General features: G+C 43.8%; 1 protein-coding gene across 2 annotated transcripts; it reads left to right on the top strand.

Moving 5' to 3' along the window:
* The first annotated feature begins 1,979 nt into the window (after nt 1-1,979).
* Nucleotides 1,980-13,942, top strand: EPCAM (epithelial cell adhesion molecule). Of its 2 annotated transcripts, none has more exons than XM_033145056.1 (9): nt 1,980-2,360; nt 8,377-8,481; nt 8,618-8,861; nt 9,758-9,823; nt 10,239-10,299; nt 11,015-11,116; nt 11,438-11,573; nt 13,104-13,145; nt 13,873-13,942. In XM_033145056.1, the coding sequence occupies exons 1-8, from the start codon at nt 2,285-2,287 to the stop codon at nt 13,112-13,114; spliced, it is 801 nt and encodes a 266-aa protein (XP_033000947.1). In that variant the 5' UTR covers nt 1,980-2,284; the 3' UTR covers nt 13,115-13,145; nt 13,873-13,942. The 2 variants fall into 2 exon arrangements, with proteins under 2 accessions (XP_033000947.1, XP_033000946.1); XM_033145055.1 differs by having other exon boundaries at nt 1,981-2,360; nt 11,438-11,632.
* The last annotated feature ends 3,101 nt before the right edge of the window (nt 13,943-17,043 follow it).

Raw genomic sequence — 17,043 nt, forward strand, 5'->3', positions numbered from 1 at the left:
TTTCTCCTCCCTTCCAATTCATTTTTCCTTTTGTGTTGTGCTCTTTTGGACTGTATGCTTGATGGCAAGGACTGTCTCATCACAGACCTTTGTAAGTCAATCTGGGCCATTTTGGGCTAAAGAGTGGGATTTATGCTTTAAAAAAAATAAACGTATACAGTTTGCAGAGAGACAGAACAAGAGCCATACCTAGTGAGACTAAACTATAACAGGGAAGCTCTGGGCCCAATTGAAAGTGCTGGTTTTGACTTGTAAAGCCTTAACAGTCAGGTATTGCTGGAGGAGACTCTTGAGAGTCCCATGGACTGCAAGAAGATCAAACCTATCCATTCTTAAAGAAATCAGCCCTGAGTGCTCACTAGAAGGACAGATCCTGAAGTTGAGGCTCCAGTACTTTGGCCACCTCATGAGAAGAGAAGACTCCCTAGAAAAGACCCTGATGTTGGGAAAGATGGAGGGCACAAGGAGAAGGGGACGACAGAGGATGAGATGGTTGGACAGTGTTCTTGAAGCTACTAACATGAGTTTGGCCAAACTGCGAGAGGGAGTGAAGGATAGGCATGCCTGCCGTGGTCTGGTCCATGGGGTCACGAAGAGTTGGACACGACTGAACGACTGAACAACAACAATTGCTTAAACAGCAATCCCTCAAGGACCACCTCTCCCATGCCCAAAAGGTCCATCTCTCCCCATAGGAACCAACTCAGACCTTGTGATCCCCTTATGAATCTACCCACCTCTCCTCATTTGAACCGACCTGGACCCTGTAATCATCATCTGAGACCCTTCTTCGTGTCCCCCCTTTACAAGATGTTTGGAGGGTGGAAACATGAAAACGAGCCTTTTCTATGGTGGTTTCCCATTTGTGCAATGCTCTCTCCATGGAAGCTCATCTGGCACCTTCAGTACCTATCTTTAGGCGCCAGGCGACAATGGTTCTCTTTAACCAGGCCTTTGGCTGATTAATATTCCATGACCTTCAAGTGTTCATGGGAGTGGGATTATTGGTTTTTGTTCTATTCTGTATTCTGTGTTCTCATTTTTTATTTTTAGGTTGTGAACTACCCTGTGATCTTCAGATGAAGGGCGGTATACAAATTTAATAATCAACATAATAGAATTTTAGAGTTGGAAGGGACCACGAGGGTCAGTCATTTAGTCCATTATTATTAGTGGACACTAGAAACCCCCATTCCATTAGAGGTCCTTGAAGATACATTTATGACAGCACAAGGAAGGAGCTTCCATATATGCAGCTCATGATCCATCAACTTTAAACTTTGAGGGTATCCCCTATCCTTTCTGACTTTCCCCACAGATGCCCTGAATTCCTTCTTGTCCCTGTGTTTGCCACAGATTTCACCAGTGCCACCAACTTAATAGAAAATTCTTTTCAGTAGCACCTTAGAGACCAACTGTGTTTGTTCTTGGTCTCTAAGGTGCTACTGAAAAGAATTTTCTATTTTGTTTCGACTATGGCAGACCAACATGGCTACCCACCTATAACTAATTCCTTGAACTTTAAATTCTTGCCAGCTAACTTCTTGGTTTCTTGTTGGGGTGTGGGGAGAAAAGAGAGCGAGAGTTTTCAGTTTGCGCACTGCGCTGCCATCCACCTGGCGAGCCCCAGCCTTCCCCAGCCGGACCACCACACAGGTAAATTGTGTAAACACCACCGATCCCCATTTTTGTAGGTACATTCAGACGGCGCTCCAGCAGGATCCACCTGCATTCCCTCAGACAGCAGGTGCCAGGCGACTCTTACCTCAGCACCCATCCCGCCCCGCCCCTCCAAAGGTGTCTCGCGCCGGAAAAGTCCATATATGGCCCACCGGGCGGGCAGGTGAACCTCTTTCGCCTCGGCCGCCGGACTCGCCCCGCCCCGCCGGCCGCTCCCAGTTTCGCTCAGGTGGCGCTGCGGGCTATAAGCGCTCGCGGAAGCCCCGAGAGACTTATTTGTCCTTCGCGGGAGGAGAAGGAAGCAGCAGGAGGAGGCGGGCGCGCGAGAGAGAAAGCGAGCGACACAGGTGCCAGGGGGGCGGCGTTTGTGAGGAGGCCCCAGGTGCAACCTGAGACGTCGGGCGCGGCCGGCCGAGAGGGGGCTTGGTCTACCTGCGGAACCTGCTGAGCAGCTTGAGAGCCTTCGCGAGGGGAGAAAGGGCGCCGCGGAGCCTCGAGGAGAAGGCGCGTCGAAGCAGCGCTCCTCTTTATTACTGTTTTTTTTTTTTAATTTTACTATTTTGCCTCCTTTGCCTACCTGTTCCTTCAACTTACTTGCCCGGCGATGGAGCTGCCCCGCGGGACCGTCTACCTGGCGCTGGCGATGCTAGCGCTCGCCGCCACCGTAAACGGCGGTACCGGTACGTTTCCGTCGAGGAAGGCTCCTTCTCTTTCCCCTTCCTTCTTTGCTGCTCCTTCCTCCGACTATCCACTCCTGTGAGGGGGTTTAATGGCGCCTTGCCCGGGGAGAGCCCCTTCAGGAGCGAGGCGAGCTGTGTCCGCTCGCCACAAAATGGCGCCCCGTCGGGGCGGGGAGGGAAGGGGCGAGGCGCTTCTTCTCGCCGGGGCAGAAAGAGCTTAGGTTTGCCTTCAGTGGGTGGCGGTTAGGGGACAGGGGCTGGAGGTGCACCTGGCTGCCCTCCGTCGAGGATCCTGCTGCTTGGGAAAGAGCTCCCTGGAGAGAGATCGAGGGCCTCCGAGGAGAGTTGGGGGTGGCGGCCCGACCCAAGCGCGGTCGTCGGGGGAAGTTTTTCTTCAGATTTTGACCCCACTGGAGTGTTAGGTCTACTCACCGAAAGTAGATCCGTCGAAGTCAACGGACGGATTTGGATCCTCTTATAAAGTCTAACTTAGCTAGGTACAACCCCGCGCCTCCAAGACTTCCCGTCCTGGAAACTAACTTTTTATAAAAAAAAAATGCTTGCGTTCAGAACTTGGGTTGAGGTTATTATTTTTTAAAAGGTGTGCTGAGATGTGGGCAGCTAAGGATACCTGTTTGCCTTCTAGTATATAGTATTTGTGTGTGTCTCGGGTGAAGGAGGGCTTCAATATGGTTATGGCGATATCCACCGTTTCTCACTTGTCTGAAGAAATGGGAGGTAAGGCCAACTTGGGCTCAGCAGCTACAGGGTTCCTTTCTTGAATGTCGTCCTCTCTCGAGTTAAGGAATTCCCTGTGCAGAAGAATCTTTCTTCCCCTACCCCCCCTCGACACCTAAGTATTGCCAGAGGTACTCTTCTTTCCAGGGATCGTTGCCTTTCAAACGTTGTCCTCGTCCTCCACCTCCCCCCCCCCCAGCCTTGCCTGGAAAGAACTGGAATGAGGCTCAGTCTGTGACATCACAAAGAGGAAGCAGTTTTAAAATATAGCTGTTGAACTGCTAGGTGCTGGTGCAGAGCTGGCCTCACCACTAGGCGGTGTGAGGTGGCTGCCTCTGGCGGCAGGTGCCACGGGGCAGGTGAGATGTTTGAGGATAGAACTGTTTACTATACAACCTGCCCTGCAACTCCCTACGGTTGTGGCTCGTGGGTGTGGTGGAGGACACTGACCCATTGCCAATGCTAGGTCCAGTTGGGCACTATGTAGAATGATGGTGTCATCTCACCCTTCCTCTCGGGCAGCCCTGGTGTCGGAACCTTCTAGGGCTGTGATATTAATGGATCAATCACCTGATTAACTAAACCAGCCTTATTTTTTCCTCTCCTGCTGCTGTGTATTCTGTGGGTGACTGAGCTGACCTGTGTTAGTTATATCTGCTGTCTGATGGGATTGCCTGGAAGGACAGGAATGATTGTTTTGTACAGCTTACAGGCCCATGGGGTTAAATGGGCTGCAAGGAGCACAAGAACTATTGCAGCCAATGGGCACCTCTCCCATCAGGAAGAGAAGAGGCTTCCTTGTTATAGTTCTAAGAGCCCTGGAAAGAACAGGCTAGTACGGTAACTTTTGCTTTCCTTTTTAATCTGTGTCAGCTCCTACCGGTATGTGACTCCTGTTAGTAAATGGAAGCCCACCCCAGAGGCCTTGAGCTATTTTCAGATTTCGCATTTCCTGGTAGGAGAAATAGAGCAGAGTAGAGATGTGACTGGCTCCTTTCTGCAATTGAGACTACACCCAGGGTTAGGGGAGGTGCCTGAGAGCAAATCTGGTCTTCTACTAGAGGAGAGATAATATTTGCAAAATTTCTCTTGAAAATTCCCATGTGTTGTGACTCTTGCGGAAGGAGTGTTTCTTAGTATGTCCCAAGTAGGTTTCTTTTATATAACCACCTGTCACCAATTTTCAAACCCCTGATTAAAATTTGAATATTGGTAGCATGAATTATTAAAAATCTGCAGCTAGTAGAGCATCTCACATTTTATTTTTAAAAAGTCAGTAGATCCTTCCTGGAGAGAGAACCAAATCCTTTAAATGTGTGTATTCAAATTATTCAACACGCGTCTTAAAATTTTGTTTTACTTTTAGATTAGTGACTTCCTCCACTGAGTTCTTTAGAATCTTTTTTCTTTAGACTTTGAGAGGAAGCTGCCTCATACAGAACCAAGCCATTGAGGCATTCAGCTCTGTAGTGTCTACTCTGACTGGCAACAGATCTCCAGAGTTTCAGATGGGACACTCTGGAGATGTCAGGAATTGAACCTGGGATATTTTACATCCAAAGCACATGCTCTGCCCCTGAGCTATAACCATTTCCAGTGGAAATTACAGTCATAGAATTGTAGAGTTGGAAGGGTTACCCAACTCCCTGCAATGCAGGAATCTCAAATAAAGCATCCATGACAGATGACCATCAATCTCTGTTTAAAAACATTCAAGGGTGTCTATTCCATTGTCGAACAGCTCTGTCAAAGTTCTTCCTGGTGTTGAGTCAGAATCTCCTTTCTTGTAACTTGAATCCATTGGTTCAAGTTCTACCCTCCAGAGCAGGAAAAAACAAGCCTGTTCCCACTTCCATGTGACAGCCCTTGAGATCTTGGCTATCCTCCCTCCCTCTCAGTCTTCTCTTTCCCAGGCTAAACATAGCCAGCTCCTTCAAGCACTCCTCATAAGGCTTAGTTTCCAGACCCTTGATCATCTTGGTTGCCCTTCTCTGCACATGTTCCAGCTTGTCAACATCCTTCTTAAATTGTGGTGCCCAGAATTGGACATAGTGTTTCAAGTTTGGTTTGTCTATGGCAGAATAGAGTGGTACTATGACTTCCCTTGAACTGGACACTATACTTCTGTTGATGCAGCCTAGAATAGCATTACAGTAGCTGTTTTTGTTCCTGCATCACACTGTTGACTCAGGTTAAGCTTGTGGTCCACCAAGACCTCTAGATCCTTTTAACGTGTACTGCTAGTAAGCCAGATGTTCCCCATCCTATATTTGTGCATCTGGTTCTTCCTGCCTAGGTGCAGAACCTTACATTTGTCCCTATTGAAATTCATTTTGTTAGCTTGCGCCCAGTTCTCCAATCTTTTAAGGTCATTTTGAATTCTGATTCTTCTGCGGCATTAGCTACACCTCAGTTTGTTGTCATCTGCAAATTTTTATGAGCATCCCCTCAATTCCTTCAACCAAATCATTTATAAAGACGTTGAACAACAACGGGCCCAGGACAGAACCCTGTGGTACCCCACTTGCCTCTTTCCCCCCAGGATAACAAGGAGCCATTAATGAGTACTTTGGGTTTGGTCAGTCAACCAGCTACAACTCCACCTAATGATTACCTTGCTCAGTCATTCCACATTTTACCAACTTCCTCATGAGAATATCATGGGGGACTTTGTCAAAAGCCTTACTGAAATCAAGATATACTATGTCCACAGCATTTCCCTGATCCACCAAGTTTGTAATTCCATTAGAAAAAATCAGATTGGTCTGGCATGACTTATTTCTGAGAAGCCCATGCTGGGTCTTGGTAATCACATCATCCTTTCTGAATGCTCACAGACCAACTGTTGAATTATCTAAGACCTTCCCTGGTATCTTATGTCAAGCTCATTGATCAGTAGTTAACTGGGTCTTCCTTTCCCTCCTTTTTGAGGATGGAGATGGCATCTTCAAAAGCAGAAGGCTCCCACTTTGCTACTCCTATCTAGCCAGTGGGAGCAACACACTGTAATTTCTTAGTTATTTCCAAAACAGGGTGGATTTGATTTAAATCAAATTGATTTAAATCAAAATTTAAATCAGTTTAAATCACTAGTCAGTAAGATTTGATTTAAATCCCTTTTTTACAGAAGGACTCAATCTTGCTGGTATAATGTTAATATTTACAACCAGATGAAGGTTTCATTTTTGGAATAATAAACTTTCAAGGTAGTTCTTACAGTTACATCAAAAATTACTGATTTGGTTATTCTATTAGAAATACATAGAAAGATAATTATGAAATTATTGTGAGGTTTAATAAGCCACTGCTACCCCTTTGGATTTGCATCTACATTCAGGTGCCTATTCTGTACAGTTACGTGTTAGTGCAGTTGTTGGAACCTAGTGGGATTGGGAAGAGGTTGCCAGCCCTGAAGTGCCTTCAGCACTTCCCTCAAGTCTGAGTTGCACACAGGGGCGTCGCTGGGGGGGGAGGCGGCAGGGGCGATATGCCCCGGGTGACAAGTGGCGGCTGGGGGGTGACAAGCGGCGGCCCCTCCCGCCTCTCACGCGCCGCCGCTCCCTCCGTCAACCTGGGCGCAGCAGCGCACGGCCGAGTGAGCACCCCGACCCTGCAGCGCTGCTGCTTCCGGGGTGACTGGCGGTGCGTGGGGAGTGGCGGGGGGGCCGCCGCCTGTCACCGCCACGCGCCGCCGCTTGCTCCGTCGCCCTGGGAGCAGCTGCGCACGGTGTGTGCGATGCTGCTGCTCCCGGGGCGATGGAATGAACAGCGGCACGTGGGGGTGACAAGCGGCGGCCCCTCCCGCCACTCCCACGAACCGCCGCTCCCTCTGTCACCCCGGGAGCAGCAGAGGGAAGCCGCCGATAGCGCTCAGCAGCCCCACGAGCCGCCTTTTCACTCTGCGGCTTAAAAGGGGGCTGCGGAAGCGGCGGTGGCCCGGCGATCGTGACGTCACAATGTGACGTCACGACACCCCCGCCCCCGGGGCGTGTTTTTCGCCACCCCGGGTAGCGCGGAGCCTTCCTCCGCCACTGGTTGCATAGGCATGCAACTGACTTGCACAATTATTACACAAAGATCCCAAGACTTGTGGTGTATTCTGCTCACAAGGTTGCACTTCCATTTTTACTGCTTCGCACTTACCTACTTGTGCAGATCTATTCCACTCCAAACAATCTGTTCTTTGAACCTCTTGGAACTTAGCATTTAAGAGGTAAGGGGTTGATTCTGTGTATATAAATTTGCAAAGGAACAATGGGATTAAGGTTTTTTTCCTTAATCTGACAAGCTGGAACGTGTCCAGAAGAGGGCAACCAAAATGGTCAAAGGCCTGAAAACAATGCCTTATGAGGAACAGCTTAGGGAGCTGGGTATGTTTAGCCTGGAGAAGAGAAGGTTAAGGGGTGATATGATAGTCATGTTCAAATATATAAAAGGATGTCATATAGAGGAGGGTGAAAGTTTGTTTTCTGCTGCTCCAGAGAAGCGGACACGGGGCAATGGATTCAAACTACAAGAAGATTCCACCTAAACATTAGGAAGAACTTCCTGACAGTGAGAGCTGTTCGGCAGTGGAATTTGCTGCCAAGGAGTTTGGTGGAGTCTCCTTCTTTGGAGGTCTTTAAGCGGAGGCTTGACAGCCATCTGTCAGGAATGCTTTGATGGTGTTTCCTGCTTGGCAGGGGGTTGGACTGGATGGCCCTTGTGGTCTCTTCCAACTCTGATTCTATGATTCCTTAACTTAAATAGAAAACCTTTAGAAAGATTTTTTCCTCCAAAAGCATTTTATTTTAAAAAATCCCTTTTAAATTAAAAATAATAATCCATTTTTTAAATAAAAAAACATTGATTTTTATCCACCCTGATCCAGAGATTGTGGTTTGTTCTTGATGTTGTTTGGATGTAGCATTGTTTCTTCCTGCTTGCTAGAAGGGAATAGTAAAGCAGGAGTCTACTGTGTGCTGATGGTAATGTAAATACTCTGATATGCAAACTGCACTGTTTTGATAAAATGATTACAATGCACCAGAAGGGAGTAATGTAAGAAATATTATATAAACACAAAACTCAGTACTCTTGAGTTAAACTATTTCTTCTTAAAATGATAACTTCAAGAGCTTTGATTTCTGTTGTCAGTTGTTGGCTTTATCTTGAGTGCTCAGAGATCTACCGAGAGAGAATTTTTCTTCCTCCCTCAGAAGTGAAGACATTTACTTGCCTATTTGGTGCATGGTACCTGACTGATTTCCTTCCTAACTGATACATTTAATTATTACAGATTGCGTATGTCTGAACAACAAGCATGCAGGAAACTGTACTTCAGTTGGCAGTACATGCAGATGCACAACTTATGGGTCCAATGTCACAGTGGTCTGTGAAACATGTGAGTACAACAACTCCTAGATAACTTGCTTCACAGTTTCAAATTTGAGCTGGAAAGGCCTTGCATTCCAGCATAATCAGACATTTGAAACTGAAATGGTAACTTTAAATGTGGTTCTTTACAATCTTATTTTCAGTGTCTTCAAAATGCCTGCTGATGAAAGCAGAAATAAACCGCAACAAGAGTGGCAAAAGTAACAGACCACAACATGCTATTAGAGACAATGATGGCATATATGATCCAGAATGTGATGACAATGGTAACTTCAAAGCTAAGCAGTGCAATGGTACAAGCACTTGCTGGTGTGTGAACTCAGCTGGAATACGAAGAACTGACAAGGGGGATAAAGACATTAAATGCGATGAAGTAGTAAGGACAAGGTAAGCCTCCAGTGAAACTGCATGTACCTTGAAATATATATATTTGGTGCCAGACTATCTTAAGGCAAATATATAAACATGCAGGTATAAAACAATGTTTTACATCACAGGTGGACAACCAGCAGGCAACATATGACCTTCAGTAGTGCTCTCTACAGCTTGCCATGGCCCACTCACTCACTTCCCTTGTTGCCCAGCTGATCAGCCATCAGTGCAGAAATAGATTCCCCCTGCATTGAGAGCTGGGTGGGAGTGTGTTTTAATTTCCTCCCCACACTACAAGGCACGCCTAATGCAGCCAATATCACTTCCCCACACTGCTAATAGTAACCTAAGGCACTTTATCTACTTCAGAGCATGGAGATTAAAGAGTGAATATGTGCATATACAGCCCTGTGCACTGCCTGCCTCACAATTTGCTGACTACACCCAGTGGTATGTGTCTCCAAATGTCTAGCCCTTGCAGATGTGGCTTTAGGAGTGGTAGAAGAAGAAGAAGAAGAAGAGTTTGGATTTGATATCCCGCTTTTCACTACCCGAAGGAGTCTCAAAGCGGCTAACATTCTCCTTTCCCTTCCTCCCCCACAACAAACACTCTGTGAGGTGAGTGGGGCTGAGAGACTTCAGAGAAGTGTGACTAGCCCAAGGTCACCCAGCAGCTGCATGTGGAGGAGCGGAGACACGAACCCGGTTCCCCAGATTACGAGTCTACCGCTCTTAACCACTACACCACACTGGCTCTCAGTGTTTGAGGTTGCCCACTCCTTAATATTGTCAAGTTTGTTCCCATTGTAATTTTACAAATAAAATATTATTTGAAATCCTATTTCTTAAGCTTGTATTTAATGTGTGGAATCGGCCAGCTAAATTCCTGAGGGCAATACTTTATTTTTCAGCTGGATTTCAATGGAAATGAAGCACTCTGAGACAGGAAATGATTTGGACAAACCTACCCTTGAGAGGTATGTCTTCAGTCTGTTTGAAGTAATTAGGACTGCAAAACATACAATTTCTAGAGATGGGGATGTTCTTCAGAATGTAGTTCAAAAGGAAGTGATTTGTATACTAATGCAGTGTTAACTTCCTCCAAAGCCATTGTTCTTGCTATACTGTATCTACACTTCACTTGTTTAACTGATGCTGGTAGCAAAATATAACTGGACAGCTTTGCCTCTGTTTCTGCTAGTGCCAAGTATGGGGAAAGGTGTAAATACAGTTGCAGAAGTTGCAGTTGACAGGAAGGAACCAATAAGAAGTTGCTGATATGTCCCTTAGGGGTTAATGCAAAGATGTTAGATTGTTGTTAGAGAATGACACAAGATTCAGTTCTAAATCACATGTTCAAGTACTAACAGTTTCTAATTCTTGTCTTTGTAGTGATATCAGAGATGAACTTTCTCAGCGTTACAAATTGAATAAAAATCACATAACTGCTACGGTATGAATAGCAATTTTTGCAGATTTTCTGTCATATTTGGATTCCTACAATTTTGTGCTAGTATTCACATATTTCTAAAAATGGCCTTTAAACTTTCAAGATAGAGATATACTTGAACCCCAACGTTAAATATTTAATTTTACTATATAAAGGACTTTCTGTTGTAAGTATTTTATATTAATCTAAAAAGCCCAGCTAAAAGCAAAATATATAATCAAATACTGAAGGGAAAGCATAAAAGAATTGAGAAGGTTCAAGATGGAGTCACACGGAATTCCCATGAACAAGTTTTAGGAATGGAACGTATTAGGCTTCACAAAAAATTGCCTCTTTGTAGCTTCCACATGTAATTCCATAGCCTGCTAATTCAAGATGTTTTGTCAATGTTCGTATCATACTGCTGTGATATTTGAACTGTTATATTAACCTCTTTTGATACAAGTTCTTGAAACAAACAAATCACTTGTATTAAAGTATGTTTTATATATTCTGTAAGCTGCCCAGAGTGGCTGGGGAAACCCAGCCAATTGGGCAGGGTCAAATAATACAATTATTAGTATTATTATTTTATTATTATAGTACTATTCAAAAAGAACATGATTTTTAAACTCCAAGAGACCTCTAAAAACCTAACAAAGTCACATTCTGTTAATATATTTATTTATTTTTATTTATTGGTTATGTGGATCTAATTGCTGTGTTTTATTCATCCCAGTATGAAAAGCCTTTCGTTTTTATCGAACTGAAGCAAAACGCTACAGAGAAATCTGCCACAGATGTAGATATAGTTGATGTGGCGTACTATTTTGAAAAAGATGTAAGTATACCAGTCCCTTTGTGCAAGGTAGAATAGAATGGTTCATGTAAATTCAGTGCTTTACAGGCAACAACTGATTTACGCATGTCCAGTTTATATGCAATTGAGCACATGTGCAGTGCGGTGACCCGGAAGTGGCCGGAAAAGGGGGCGGAACAGGGTGGGGATGTAATAGGATTGTGCGCACTCCACCAATGTGCATGGGGATCAGAAACGTAACCCCACACAAATCAGTAGTTGCCTGTATTTCAGTGATTGGATATTGCTTGGAATGCTTACTCCGCAAGAGGAAGTGAGTAACTAGTGCTTCTACTTTTTCAGATCAAAGGGGACTCTCTGATTCTAGGACCAGGTCTTACCCTTGACAGTTCATCAGGATCTCTTCAATCTAATGATGTTATAATCTACTACATTGATGACAAGCCACCAGAGTTCACAATGCAACGTTTGACTCCTGGTATTATTGCTGTAATTGTGATTATAATACTGGCAATAGTTGCTGGTATTCTTGTACTGGTATGTGTTTCTAACTTTATAAGATACTTTAACCCCATTCTTCAGGTTAAAAATGTTCCAGGGTTGTGTATAAGGCAACAGTCAAAGTAGCAGCAGAAATAAAATAGCCAAGTATAACATAATGGAACTTGGTATCTTAAGTCTCTATTTCAGCAGAGACTTTTGTACCAGATGAACCTCCTTGGGCGAGTATTCTGAAAGTTGGGGGACCTGATGGGCCTCCTGGGAGGATCTTTAAGGTTGAATAGCTTCATGTATTGTGTCCGAGGTAGTAGTAGTATATGTAGAAATAGCTATTCACTCCTGAATAGGATAAGAATAAGCGAGGTAAATACTTGACCGTCATACATGCTATAGGCTGAATTTAGGTACTAGGAAGTTATCATAGTGAGAACAAATGCCCAGTTTGTTAAAGTAGTGGCATGCAAACTTTTTGGAGACCATAGTGTAAGTCTCTGTAACAGGCAGACACTGGTGTGGGTGGCTGCTGCTGTGAAATAGGCTCATTCCATCCAGTTGTCATACCTTGGTCCAAATTACAGAATTAAATGGAAAGAGGTGCTTATACAGAGTTGGATCACTGGATCATTATTCTCACAATTGACTATATTGATTGACAGTGGCTCTCCGGGCTTTCATTCCAGGGGTCTTTCCCCGTCCTACCTGGATATGCCACAGACTAAACCTTCAACCTTGTGTGTGCAAGCATGTGCTATACCACTGTGGTACTGTGCTTCCCACAGTGACCTGGCTTGCAGTGATAAAAAAAACAAATCTTATAGTAGATGAGACTTGGTCCTGTGCACATGAAGGCAGAACCAAGCCTACCCATGAGACAGGGTGCAGCACCCACCTCAGACGGAATCACAATGAGTACTGCTCGGCTGCTTCCAGTGTGCGGCATTGCCACTCATCTTTCCTGCCCCACTTGTGAAACACCTGAGTTTGATGAGAAGCTGGAGCATTCTGGTGAGACACTGTGGCAGGGGGTAGGGGCAGAAGGTGGCAATTCTTGTTCTGTCTTAGATGGTGAAATGGACCTGCTTGCAGGTCTCATAGGCAACATGGACCTGACTGGCCAGAAGGTTTTGTCGTTTAGGGCAGGGGTCCCCAAACTAAGGCCCGGGGGCTGGATGCGGCCCAATCGCCTTCTAAATCCGGCCCGCGGACTGTCCAGGAATCAGCGTGTTTTTACATGAGTAGAATGTGTCCTTTTATTTAAAATGCATCTCTGGGTTATTTGTGGGGCATAGGAATTCGTTCATTTTTTTCTTCAAAATATAGTCCGGCCCCCCCCTAAGGTCTGAGGGTCAGTGGACCGGCCCCCTACTGAAAAGGTTTGCTGACCCCTGGTTTAGGGGACCTCAGTGAATGGGACCTGGGAAGTCGTGGATGTTGCATGAGTGTTCTGTGTATCCTTGAACTGCTAAGCTTTGCAAAAACTTGGTGTAACCTGTTGCTCTCCCTGCAGGTCTTCACTAGTAGAAAGAAGGGGAAATATGAAAAAGCTGAGGTGAGTTTTAAAAAATCAAAATCAAAGGAACGGTTAAGAATTTAAACAATAGCATAAAACAGTAGTGTAAAAATTCCTCTGATCTTGTAACATCTGAGGTGCATATTTTGCCTCACTCTAGCTTCTCGTGGTTCATTTTTTTAATTTTTAAAATTGTTTTTAATGTATGTAAAATTGTTGTGACCTGCCTGAGACCTTAGTGTGAAGAGTGAATAATAAATCAAATAATAATGAAAACTATATTCTAGCAAGAAAGTGAACTGGAACAATTATCAGGTTCTTACAGTATCTGTTTGCTTAACTGCCATGCAATAAGCTGCTGAAAGGTTCATATGCCATGTTTGTAAAAAGTATGGCCAACATTCTGTGGGAGGTGTGAGAGGGGATGTGTTTTGATATCTCACAGTTTGGTGAGTCACTTAAATGCTGCACACAGGAAATATTTTCTACAGAGCTTAGGATCTGATACATATATTGGCCCTGGGAAGAGGTTTTCTTTGTAGTAAAAACAAAACTGCAAATTACAGCTTTGTAGATTCTTCTGTAGACGAATTCAGCCAAAAAGCTGAACATATGACATTATTGGGGGCAGGGGGAGTTACATTATAGCAAAAAAAATAGTTTCTAGGCTGGTGACTGGTGTCCATTCTATTGGTAATATTAATAGATGAACGTGTTCGAAAGGCATCAAAACTGAAAAGGAATAAAACTTTTTTTTTGTCTTCAGGTAAAGGAAATGAACGAAATGCACAGAGAACTAAACTCATAACTGCTGTAACATGAAATAAGGATAAACATGGCAAAAGCATGTAAACTGAAGATCACCTGTAGAGACTTTTTTTGTTTAAATACTTCCTTATAGTTTAATAAGAGGATTACTTCAAATTTTGACACTAGACTGCATTTTGGTGGGTTGTAATCCATTTTAAAAACATTTTTACTAGTTGGGCAAGATGAAAGTCCTTTGTGTAAAATTACTGATGCCTTTTTGTTGGATGTATGTTAAATAACTATTTTGTATAAACTTTTTTAAGGTGTCTAGTTAGTTACTAAATGACTTTGGCCACCTTGCATCTCTTGCAGATAATGGAATATAGTGTGTGGTGTGTTTTTTTTTAATGCTTGTAAATATTTTCCTTCAAATTTGCTTTCTTTTTTTACAAGTAATTTTAATAAATTCTGAAAATCTTTTCAGCTCTTCTGTGGTATTTCTAAGAATGACTTAATGGGATGCTTCCTGATATCTTCATTCTAATCTTTTAGATGGATAACTCTAATTAGATTAGCATTTAGGAAAATTATTTTGATATCATAGAATTGTAGAGTTGGAAGAGAGCCCAAGGGTAATCTAGTCCAACCACCTGCAATACAGAAATCTCAGCTAGGTCATCCATGACAGATGGCCATCAACCTCTACTTAAAAACCTCCAATGAAGGAGACCACCATCTCCCGAGGGAGTCTGTTCCACTGTCGAACAGCTCTTACTGTCAAAAAGTTATTTCTGATATTGATCGGAATCTCCTTTTTTTGTAACTTGAATCCATTGGTTAAGGTGCTATGCCACTTATTTGGCAGTAAGTTCTATTGAACAGAGAACATTTGAGTAAACAGGTATAGGACTAGGCTGCAGGGAGGAAAACCTGAAGAGTAATAGAAGTGCAAAGAAGTACTTGGCTGGAGGACAGCAGAGCTATCATTTGGTGCACATTTCCTTAGGAATAAATTCCACTGAAGACTGCATGCCTAGGATTTCTAAATTTTAGATAGTTATTGTTATGTAGCAATGACAAACCTAGACAGCATCTTAAAAAGCAGAGATGTCACCTTGCTAACAAAGGTTCGTATAGTTAAAGCTATGGTTTTCCCAGTAGTAATGTGTGGAAGTGAGAGCTGGACTATAAAGACTGATCGCTGAAGAATTGATGCTTTTGAATTATGGTGCTGGAGGAGACTCTTGAGAGTCCCATGGACTGCAAAAAGATCAAACTTATCCATTCTTAAAGAAATCAGCCCTGAGTGTTCACTGGAAGGGCAGATCCTGAAGTTGAGGCTCCAGTAGTACTTTGGCCACCTCATGAGAAGAGAAGACTCCCTGGAAAAGACCCTGATGTTGGGAAAGATGGAGGGCACAAGGAGAAGGGGACGAGATGGTTGGACAGTGTTCTTGAAGCGACTGGCATGAGTTTGGCCAAACTGCGGGAGGCAATGGAGGATAGGGGTGCCTGGCGTGCTCTGGTCTATGGGGTTATGAAGAGTCGGACACGACTGAACAACAACAACAAAATTGTTATGTATTGGTTGAATATGTATACATGAGTTTTACTGCTAGTTCTGTAACTACCTTTCCCGCTCCAGGGTGATTCAAACAGGTGCGGTGACAGTTGCTATTGGTTAACTTGTTGGCATAATTTGGATCCTTACTCTGATTGCGTCCCGCCAAAATCTAAATGTATCCTTTCCCCAACTCCTGTTCCTGAGAGTATAAAAGGAGCTCGCCCTTTCCCTCCAGTCAGTTCTTGTTCCTACTGCAGTAAAGGAGATTGTTCTTGTTAGACTTGACTCCTAGCATATCCTTGTTAGCATGGTGAATCACTACCCAGAGCTGATTACACGAAGAGCTGAAACCGTATAGACACTGCACTCTCAACATAATAGTTATGTTCCCACCTTTTGCTGTACCTGTCTAAAAGGGAACCTTTGGCCCTCCAGATGTTGCTGAACTGCAGCTTGCCATTCTCCCTTGCCATTGGCCATTGCTGTAGCTGATGGGAGTCGTAGTTGAGCAATATCTGGGAGAAGAAATATTTCTCCCATCTGAAGTGTGTTATGGCAAGTTATCTTCAACCTTTTCTGGCTCTGGACTCATTTTTCACCCAAACATAAACCTGAGGACCCATTTTTTAACCACTTACCATATATTTGCATGGTGGTACTGCTGCTGTTGTGACCCACTTTGGATCAGGCCATGAGCACCAGTTGAAGACCAGTGTATTATGGGGCCTGCTATACTAGCTTGATGAAGGTACTTGCATACAGAGGCTGTGAAAAACACACATTCCATGCTAGGCATCATTAGGAAAGGAGCTGAAAAATAAAACTGCCAGTATCACAATGCCATTACAGTATATAAATCTATGGTGTGATCACATTTGGAGTACTGTGTGTGGTTCTGGTGACCTCACCTCAAAAACAATGTAGAGTTGGAAAAGAGGCAGAAACTGAGAATTGCTGGACTGGAAAACATCAGGGAAAAATAATTCAGACAACTAAGAAGGCAAAAGTTGAACAGACCAGTGGTTGTAAAAGTAAATGAAAATTACGTAAAGGATTTAACATTGGAATGGCTTATTGATTAAGAAATGCAATGTGATATTAGATGATCAGCCTTTCATGAAATTCAGAGCATGGGAAGTCACCCAAATATATAAAATTTGGCATTTATATTCGGCTTTTTTAATTGTATTGCAATTTGGAATGTTTTAATGTGGTTCATTGGATTATTAAATTGGAAAACTTAATAAATATTATATTTTAGAAAACAACAGAAAAGGGGCACCAAAATTATCAAGGGCATGGAGTGACTCCCTTAATGAAAGGTTGCAGCATTTGGGGCTTTTTAGTTTAGAGAATAGGCAAGTAAGAAGTGACATGATAGAAATGTATAAACCGTTCATTCTCCAATGGTGTTGTGTGCCACACTAGTGTTGCAGGAGAGGATGGCAGTGGTGGGAAAATACAGATGGGTATCTTTTCAAAATGAGAAGAGGAACATCGGATGATACTGAGGACAATCAATGCATCCCCCCCCCCGAAAGTGCAGCCTGGAGGGGGGGGGAAGTGTGATAACCACTGGTATAAACACGGCATGGAAAAAGTGGATATTTTTATGCTTATTCT

The sequence above is a fragment of the Lacerta agilis genome, chromosome 3, assembly GCF_009819535.1.
Source record: "Lacerta agilis isolate rLacAgi1 chromosome 3, rLacAgi1.pri, whole genome shotgun sequence".
Classification (NCBI taxonomy): domain Eukaryota; kingdom Metazoa; phylum Chordata; class Lepidosauria; order Squamata; family Lacertidae; genus Lacerta; species Lacerta agilis.

Coding starts and splice junctions, on each gene's coding strand:
- EPCAM (XM_033145055.1), top strand. CDS start 2,285: ATGGAGCTGCCCCGCGGGACCGTCTACCTGGCGCTGGCGATGCTAGCG. Junction 10,300..11,014: donor AAAATCACATAACTGCTACG/GTATGAATAGCA, acceptor TATTCATCCCAG/TATGAAAAGCCTTTCGTTTT. Junction 11,633..13,103: donor TTGCTGGTATTCTTGTACTG/GTATGTGTTTCT, acceptor CTCTCCCTGCAG/GTCTTCACTAGTAGAAAGAA.